This window comes from Galeopterus variegatus, unplaced genomic scaffold, assembly GCF_000696425.1.
Source record: "Galeopterus variegatus unplaced genomic scaffold, G_variegatus-3.0.2 Scaffold9420, whole genome shotgun sequence".
Lineage (NCBI taxonomy): Eukaryota > Metazoa > Chordata > Mammalia > Dermoptera > Cynocephalidae > Galeopterus > Galeopterus variegatus.
Window position 1 is genome coordinate 35,527 of NW_007735531.1, and position 9,842 is coordinate 45,368.

The 9,842-nt window shown below is 51.3% G+C and overlaps 1 protein-coding gene across 2 annotated transcripts in view; it reads left to right on the forward strand.

Moving 5' to 3' along the window:
• Positions 1 to 478: 478 nt before the first annotated feature.
• Positions 479 to 9,842, forward strand: part of LOC103609282 (tensin-3-like) — a 32,572-nt gene continuing 23,208 nt past the window's right edge. For both annotated transcript variants that reach the window (XM_008593631.1, XM_008593630.1), the window contains exons 1-3: positions 479 to 632; positions 1,884 to 2,521; positions 3,203 to 3,289. In XM_008593631.1, coding sequence (XP_008591853.1) covers positions 502 to 632; positions 1,884 to 2,521; positions 3,203 to 3,289 — 856 coding nt within the window. In that variant the 5' untranslated portion in view covers positions 479 to 501. The remainder of the gene's footprint in view (positions 633 to 1,883; positions 2,522 to 3,202; positions 3,290 to 9,842) is intronic.

Here is a 9,842-nt window from a genome sequence, read left to right on the forward strand (position 1 = left end):
GGAGAGGCTGCCTGCTGGTATGCAGAGAAAAGGCGGTGCAGTTTCTAAAGTGAGGTGCAGCCTGGGTCATGAGCGTGGTGAATCAGAGAATACAGGTCTGCAGTTGGTGGCTCTGCAGGAGGGCCAGCCCAGCAGGCGCAATCACGTCTCTCCCCCATTTAGTGGCAGGATGCTGACACCGACCAGCTCAGTGTGACAGATTGGACACCACGAGTAGGACAGACTGAGGTGTCTTCTCTTTGGGGAACTGACAGGCAAGAATAAACCTGTGCTTTAGGGTGTGAAGCCACCTCCTTCAGGCTACTATGGGTAGTGATGTTATGGTTCAGTGTGGCCACAGACAACAGAAAGCTTCAGAAACCAGCACCGTTGTGCCTCTTAGAACACAGACACAGGGCAGAGATGGTGACCCTTGACTCCTGCAACTAAGGTCTCTTTGCTTCTTATTTTCTCGCCACAGAATCAAGAGGCTGCCCTGAGACTCTCGGCCACACTGTGGGGATGTCCGAGAGCCCCATCGGACCCAAGTCCACGATGCTTCGGGCCGACGTGCCCGTGACACCCTCATTTCAGCAGGCTTTTGCATCTTCCTGCACAATTTCAAGCAACGGTCCTAGCCAGAGGAGAGAGAGGTAAGAAGATGGGTCTTTAACCTTGGCACAAACTCCCCTGAAAGACCCAGCGACCCAAAGGTGGACAGAGGGGCTGGGGACCTGCCAGGGCTCTCCAGCGGTGCTGCAGCGTGGCACAGGAGGCCGGGGCTGTGCACACCACCCTGCTGCTGCTCACAGTACGTGCTGGCCTGTGGGAAAGGACAGGGACATGCAGGAAATAGAGGGAAATCGGTCTCAGAGGGATTGCAGGAACAGAAAGAAAGGGAGGGAGGGAGGGGCTGTGGACAGAGGAAAATGTCCTATTTCTGCTCTACAAAGACACTGCCCCTGAGGAAATTTCTCTGTGGGGCCACTCCCCTTGCCCCTGCATAGGACTGCATTTCATTGCGCTTTATTGTATGGGCACACGGCTCTCTTTCTACTTCATTAATTCTGCCTCCTTTCTCATTACAATAAACAGGGACCCTCATCTAAGGATTTGGCATCACACGTAGACTCTGTACCCAATACCTGTTATCTGTGTAATGTGTGCGTGTAAAGTGGTGTGTGGTGGTGTTTCAGCTGTCTTTCCGCACTCCTAAATGTGTGGGGATTTCCAGTCTTCCTAGTGGTATCCCTTAAGCAGCTTGCTCATCCAGAGGCATTTATTGGAAATTGACCCAATGTCATGCCCCAATTTTAGCCATCAAGCATAGAGGAAGGAAATAAGGAGACAGGGTTTGTTCTGTGAGGAGAAGCCAATGCCCGGAGCACACAGGGCCCCACTGCTCAGGAGAATGTGTGGCTGGCACCCATGCATGGTGCTGGAGCTCCCAAGACGAGGGCACCCCTGATCCCATGTGCCCACACATTTGCAGCTGAGGTGCTGAACAAGGGCTGGAAAAAGGTTTCAGAGTTGGGGACACAGTGGAGATTAGTCTCAAAGAAAGAAAGGGACTTGACCAGGTGAAGAGCGAGGAAGGAAACATGTGGGAGGCAGGGGAGGCTCTGTAGGGGCTTGTCAGACACACTGGGGTCTTCGTGGGGCCATCGCCCCTCAGTGCCCTGGTGAAGGATCGGGCATCTGGGGGCGAGGAGGGGATGGAAAGGCAGGCAGCATGTGCTCAGGGAGGGCCTGAATTCTCACATTTTGGCAAATACCTCCTGTGCTGCAGAGCAAACCTCACACCCTCCTCCCATGCCCGTCCTCCTCAGGTGGGTGACAGTGGCTGATGTGGAGGTATCTGGTTGTACCTTACGTTCTCTTTGCTTGGTTTGTCTTTTGAACAGCCCGTCTTCTGCAGAGCGCCAGCGGGTGGACAGCAGCCCCAAGTCCACTCTCTCCCTGCTGGGGAGCGGCCGGCCCACAGGAAGTCCCCTCGGCACCAGCGAGTTCCCTGGCCCCAGCAAGGACTCCTCAGTGCTATCCTGCTTCCCACCCTCGGAGCTCCAGGCCCCTTACCACAGCCATGAGCTGTCCCTGGTGGAGCCGCCAGACACTCTGTCCCCTCCGAGCAGCCAGGCCTTCCTGGGCTTTGGCACCAGCCTCATGGGAAGTGGCCTTCCACTTAGGGAGGACCCAGGCGCCTTGCTGGGCAATTCCCATGGAGTGTCACCGGCTCCCGGTGCCCCGCTGACAGCAGCAGGGGCTGCCGACAATGGCTTCCTGTCCCACAGCTTTCTCACGGCAGCTCCTGGACATGGCAGCCAGCACAGTCCCGGCCTGCAGGGTGAGGGGGTGACCTCGGCCGGGCAGCCGCCCCTCCCTGAGAAGAAGCGGGCTTCAGAGGGGGATCGTTCTTTGGGCTCGGTCTCCCCCTCCTCCAGTGGCTTCTCCAGCCCCCACAGTGGGAGCACCATCAGTATCCCCTTCCCGAACGTTCTTCCGGACTTTTCCAAGGCTTCAGAAGTGCCCCAACCTTTGCCAGGTAGGTGTGTCTCCACCAGATGGAAGGGCCACCTCTGTCTGTTCACTCAGGAAAGGAAGGGTTTGGGATTGACAGCGTGAGCTGGCCTGCGAGCACGTCTCTAGTGCTGGCCGAACACCTGGAAAGAAAAGTCCAGAACCGTTAAGGAGTCTTTTCCATCTTGCTAGCCCAAAGCCATGTACCCTGGGCTTCTCATTAATTCTCACAGCCTTGTGCATTTATCTACTTTACACCCATTCCACTTACAGAAAGTGCAGACATTTACAGTCATTCTATTTTCCCTTTCACTTGGGAACGTCGCTCTTTGAAAATAACTTTTTTTTTTCCAAATTAAATGAATTCACCCAAAATGTAATTGTGAACTATTTCAAGTGTCTGAGAAATAATAACATACACTGATTAAAGAACACGGACCTTGCTCCATTTGCTTGCTTTCTGAATATTTTAAAAATGTATTGTGAGGTCCTGATCAAAGGATCGCGTCGTTTTGTTCCGTGTTACGAAACAGTTGCTGCCGCCTCCAGCTCAGTCATTTCAAATGTCGGGTCCCTTCCCCTTTCAATGTTCGCATCCTTGCTTACCCCTGGGTGTGGATTTGGGCTTCTAGGATCATCCCAGATGAGAGGTTGTAATAAAAAAAAAATGCCCTTCACAGTCGCTGTTTTTAAATTTGCTTTTCAGACAGTCCAGGTGATAAACTTGTGATCGTGAAGTTTGTTCAAGACACTTCCAAGTTCTGGTACAAGGCGGATATCTCAAGAGAACAAGGTATGTGGGGCGGCGAGGGCGTCCTTGGACCTCTGTCCTACGGAGCCCTGCAGCCTTGTGTGAGAACAGTCCTGCCAGGGGATGGCAGAGGACCACGGCCTTGGCATGGATTGAATTAGAGCAAGGCCTACACTTCATGACACACCTCCACGGGCAATGCGGTGACTGTTGAGTGTTTATAGGAAAAAGTCGGTACTACGGGGGGTTGGTGAGGAACCAGCACCAGCTGTGGGCATTCCAGTGCGCGGGGCATAACTCCTGGCTGCTCCCATCAGCCAGCACTGCCAGCCCACGACAGCCACCTAGGATAAGGAGATTCTCTCATCTGTGTCTTTGTCAGGGTCCTGAGCCACTGAGGACAAGGCCTTGCTCCACAAAGCCGGGACCCCATGCGTTCACGATCACCTTTTTCAGTCAAGTTGGGAGGACAGGCACTTATCCGAGCACCTCACACACAAACCAGAGAGAACATCTTTGCTTGGTTCTGCCTTGAGAAATTTGAAATCATTAATATTTTTGAGCTACTAAGTCACATGTCACTTTCTTCCAGCACATGAACAGAAGACACATGGGAGAGCAAGGCGAGGGTTCTGTTCAGGGTGGCGGTCCCTCTGTTGGGGGTGAACAGAATTCATGAGTCCTCACAGGGGGAGCAGCTGCACAGCGTCTTCTTCTGGAAATCTGATTTTGGCCACTTGCGGAGCCCCTGGCTCTGGGATGTCCCTCAGAGGGGATGGTGCGTAGCTGGCAGGGGAGGGCAGGCTGTGCCCCAGTGACTGGAAGATGGACTCCTAGGAGATGGAATGGGCCGCAGGACCCTTGGTGGATGCGGGGTTGGGAAAGGGAGGGGGGTGGCTGAAAGCGATCGGAAATGACAGGTTGCCTGCCCGAGTCAGCAGGAAACCCACTTGGCTGCTCTGTGCTTGCATGTCTCAGCTTCAGAAGGAAATCATCGAGCTCTCGCCTTAGGAGGATGCCTCCAAATGCCTGGAGATGAATAGTTAAGTGGCTCCAGCTTGCTCATTGAAATTCTACCACTCAATTACGTAGATAATAGAAATTGTAAGAATGTGCGTTTCTTCCCATGAGCTCAGTGAAGCTATTGTCATTTTAAATGGAAGAGGGAGGAATAAGCCCATGTCCTGGAAAGACTTTTATTTCCCTGAATTGGCCTTTGTGAAAAGCTGCTCGCCACGTTTGAGGGCTCCACTGGGGCCGGATGCTATATTCTGTTGTCACCATCCCAGTCCTGCTCCTGTCACAAGAATCCCATGATTGTGTCCTGCAGCACCTCAGCACCTCATCCAGCTGGACAGGCCGAAGGGTACTTGTTGAGCACCATGTTCTAGAAGATTCTGTGCAGACCCTCCTACTCGGTTGGTGCTGTCTTCTAGACCAGGGTGATGTGCTGGGCTGGGCTGCCCTTCTGGCACTGTGCAACGACATCGTCACAAAGGGTTTGAAAAGTGGATGGGCTTGGGCTGGAGCACGCTTGTTTGATTCCTTGGTGGGGTAGAGAGGAAGGAACCTGCCTCGCAGGGCTGCTGAGAGCTGCTGTGTAGGGAGCATCTGTCCCTGCTGGTGCCTGGGAGATGCACACTCAGTGGCAGGGGCTGTTGTCATCATCTGCCCGACATATTTACAAGGCTTGCTGGGGTGGATCCCATCTCAAAATGGCTAATTTGTGCACTAGGTGTTGATTTTTCCAGCGGGACTCTAAAAGCATAACTTCCTCCATTTTCTAGAGTTTTATATGGAAAACACCTACGCAGACTAACATTTATTGGGTGTGTCAACTTCTCCAAATGTCACAAGGCTACCCATGGGTTTCATTTGTTTTTAACTGTCAGATGTGCCTTTTTCTAGAAAAGCTAAATGACATTTCAGAGTGACAGAGGAGAAAAAAGAAAAAACAACCAGTTAGCCTCTTTTGGGGTGTAACTTGTCACATATCACTATTGCAAGTTTAATTCCTTGGGATTTTTCTACAAAAGTATCTCAGGAGGAAAAAGGGACCATAAAGTAAAATAGAAATAAAGTGTAATCATTCTAGTTGAACCTTCTCAGGCTGTTGCTTCTCTGGATGTCTGTGAAAATAGTCCTTGCAGGGACAGAAGGTGGGAAGAGAATGTGGCCACTTGCTCACCCCCCTCCTCAAATCCTCCCACCCTGCCACTGACTTCAGATGGAGGATGCGACACCAGGGCAGAGCATGCATCTGCTGTGAGCAATGTATAAACGCCAGTTTTACAATTTCAGCACACTGGGCTTCTCAGCCTGTTTCTGTTTCAAAAAATAATGAGTGTAAAATCATGCTCTAGCGCCCCGTTCCTGGCACACGAGGGCAGGGTCCCCTCGTGCCCTCCTTAGGCCTAGCTTCTGGGGATTCGGTGGGAATGTCCTGTGGCCCTGGAGGGGAGACGGCCAGAGCGAAGCTAGTGTTTGCTTTCCTGTGCCACAGATGACCCAAATTCTGAGTCCCACGGGGCCAAGATACCTCATTTACCACAGGGAATTAAAAAGAAGCTCGGGTGAGTGGAAAATAAGTGAGCTGAGATGCTGGGTGCTGATCAAGCTTTATTAAAGGAAAAGAATCTGCCAGGCCACGCTCAAAGTGGAGGACAGCCCTGGGCTGCCCGTAAGATGGAGGACAGCACCAGGTGTGGGGGTGGGACAGCTTATATGAACTGTAGGGCACCAAGGGCTGGCTCGTGCAATCAAGGAGGGGCATTATCCTAATGCAGAAGCTATGCGACCAGGGTGGAGAATTGCGCCCTTGCGGAAGCAAAAATGGTTTCTGTTTCTCAGAAATCATGAGGTTTCTTACAACAGGAGGGGCTGGCATCTATTTTGTGCTTATTGTGTGCAGAATGGCGCTGGTCATGTCTGAGATCCATCAGTGAGGTATATCACAATTGAAAAAGCAATATCTATAAGTGATTTTTCTCCCTACTTTAAAAAAATAATACATGTTCAGCCTCCACATTTATAAAGTATGCTATGAGAATACAGGCACTGGTGTACGTTGATTATACCCAGGTCCTGTGCTCCATCCCGGGAGGCCCCCTCTCACAGCCCCAGGGCCACCTTGCACGGGGGTGGTGTGGCCTCGTTCACAAGCTCTGGCCTCGTCCAGAGGGGCATGTTGAGCTCCTCCTTCAAGGCCTCGCCCTGCACGCAGGGCCACACGCGGGACATTGAAATGCATATGCAAGAAAGTGTTTGTTTCATCCTACAGCCAGACAAATGCCGTGCTTGTGGGTGGGGGCTGGCGAAGGGCCATGTGAGGGGCCTCCAAGAGAGGACACCAGGAAGGTATTTACTGAGGACCAGTGTGGGCTTCCTGCCATTGATGGGTTTGTGTCCTGTTCCCTAATCTATTCCAGACAGGGCCCTCGTCATTCCAGAAAGACAGCATTTCCGTGGCTGTAATTTTGTATAACATTATACTCTTAAATCTCCAGTTTTTTCTGTCTGCTTTTATAAATAAAGAGTAAATGTCTGTAAAAGGAATTCTGGCACTTATTCTAGGTATCAGAGAGAAATTCCAGCCTGGGCAGCATCAGGTTGAAGGTGTCATTCTCTATCCCGTCCTTCTTTCTTTCTGTATCTTGAGGACAGGACTTGGGAGTTCCAGATTTTGACCATGAAGGGGAGAGGTTTTTTTTTTTTTAAGTTATGATTATGATTAGCTAAATGTCTCCCAGCCTTGCCTAGGGAAGATGGGTGACCCACTGTGCTGGGGCCTTCACCAGTGGCAGCCACACCAAAGAGTCCACAGCCCCGGCCAGGCTGGGCTCATTCGGCCACATGTGCCATGAAGCCACAGGATGGGGGGCTGCCTCTGGACCACGTTACCATTCCCTGGGGCAAATCTTAGAATTCGTATTAAATATTTTGTAACCTTTGGGGGTATAACCTTTCTATCTACAATAAGTATGATTAGAAACTTCTTAACTTTTATTCTGTGAAAAGAATCCACACCCTAACATCTTTGAGAAAAATGCCATGCCAGGAAACAGCCCCCAAGAGTGGCCCTGCAGGTGCAGCGCGGCAGCCTTGCCCCCTCTCCCTGCTCTTCCGCTTTGTGCGTGTTTGGACCTGGTCCACTTCCTTACACTGGGTGAGCCTCAGTTTCCTGGGCTGTCATGTGGGGACTACCATTTGGACATCACAAATGCTGTGGGATTAACAGAAATCATTTGTTTTATTTATGGGCAGCACCCAGGACGGTGCCTGACATGTCAGCGTCCTAAAGAGAGAGACATTCCTGTCCCCTTTGCCTTCTCACAGTCAGGGCCATCCCGAAAAAATACACGACACCACAGAGATCTTCCCAAGGGTCCCTCAACTTCATGGACAGAAGGATGACCTTTTGCTTTATCTATGTTCTTCCTCCAGCCATGCAGGGACCCCAGCTGGTTCCCCACTCACCCCCGTTTGCAAAATGAACAATGGGAAGAGCACACAAAGGTCGTGAGTGGACCTAGACCCCTGTCTTCCCCGGCAGACGTTCATGACTCTCTCCCCCCTTCTCTAGCCATTGCCATNTACCACTCAATTACGTAGATAATAGAAATTGTAAGAATGTGCGTTTCTTCCCATGAGCTCAGTGAAGCTATTGTCATTTTAAATGGAAGAGGGAGGAATAAGCCCATGTCCTGGAAAGACTTTTATTTCCCTGAATTGGCCTTTGTGAAAAGCTGCTCGCCACGTTTGAGGGCTCCACTGGGGCCGGATGCTATATTCTGTTGTCACCATCCCAGTCCTGCTCCTGTCACAAGAATCCCATGATTGTGTCCTGCAGCACCTCAGCACCTCATCCAGCTGGACAGGCCGAAGGGTACTTGTTGAGCACCATGTTCTAGAAGATTCTGTGCAGACCCTCCTACTCGGTTGGTGCTGTCTTCTAGACCAGGGTGATGTGCTGGGCTGGGCTGCCCTTCTGGCACTGTGCAACGACATCGTCACAAAGGGTTTGAAAAGTGGATGGGCTTGGGCTGGAGCACGCTTGTTTGATTCCTTGGTGGGGTAGAGAGGAAGGAACCTGCCTCGCAGGGCTGCTGAGAGCTGCTGTGTAGGGAGCATCTGTCCCTGCTGGTGCCTGGGAGATGCACACTCAGTGGCAGGGGCTGTTGTCATCATCTGCCCGACATATTTACAAGGCTTGCTGGGGTGGATCCCATCTCAAAATGGCTAATTTGTGCACTAGGTGTTGATTTTTCCAGCGGGACTCTAAAAGCATAACTTCCTCCATTTTCTAGAGTTTTATATGTGGCCCTGGCCGGCTCTGCCCGGGCGTGCACTGTGAGTGGCTGTGCCTTCCTGTCCATCTCTCCCAAGCTTGCAGTTCACAAGCTCTGGCCTCGTCCAGAGGGGCATGTTGAGCTCCTCCTTCAAGGCCTCGCCCTGCACGCAGGGCCACACGCGGGACATTGAAATGCATATGCAAGAAAGTGTTTGTTTCATCCTACAGCCAGACAAATGCCGTGCTTGTGGGTGGGGGCTGGCGAAGGGCCATGTGAGGGGCCTCCAAGAGAGGACACCAGGAAGGTATTTACTGAGGACCAGTGTGGGCTTCCTGCCATTGATGGGTTTGTGTCCTGTTCCCTAATCTATTCCAGACAGGGCCCTCGTCATTCCAGAAAGACAGCATTTCCGTGGCTGTAATTTTGTATAACATTATACTCTTAAATCTCCAGTTTTTTCTGTCTGCTTTTATAAATAAAGAGTAAATGTCTGTAAAAGGAATTCTGGCACTTATTCTAGGTATCAGAGAGAAATTCCAGCCTGGGCAGCATCAGGTTGAAGGTGTCATTCTCTATCCCGTCCTTCTTTCTTTCTGTATCTTGAGGACAGGACTTGGGAGTTCCAGATTTTGACCATGAAGGGGAGAGGTTTTTTTTTTTTTAAGTTATGATTATGATTAGCTAAATGTCTCCCAGCCTTGCCTAGGGAAGATGGGTGACCCACTGTGCTGGGGCCTTCACCAGTGGCAGCCACACCAAAGAGTCCACAGCCCCGGCCAGGCTGGGCTCATTCGGCCACATGTGCCATGAAGCCACAGGATGGGGGGCTGCCTCTGGACCACGTTACCATTCCCTGGGGCAAATCTTAGAATTCGTATTAAATATTTTGTGACCTTTGGGGGTATAACCTTTCTATCTACAATAAGTTTGATTAGAAACTTCTTAACTTTTATTCTGTGAAAAGAATCCACACCCTAACATCTTTGAGAAAAATGCCATGCCAGGAAACAGCCCCCAAGAGTGGCCCTGCAGGTGCAGCGCGGCAGCCTTGCCCCCTCTCCCTGCTCTTCCGCTTTGTGCGTGTTTGGACCTGGTCCACTTCCTTACACTGGGTGAGCCTCAGTTTCCTGGGCTGTCATGTGGGGACTACCATTTGGACATCACAGATGCTGTGGGATTAACAGAAATCATTTGTTTTATTTATGGGCAGCACCCAGGATGGTGCCTGACATGTCAGCATCCTAAAGAGAGAGACATTCCTGTCCCCTTTGCCTTCTCACAGTCAGGGCCATCCAGAAAAAATA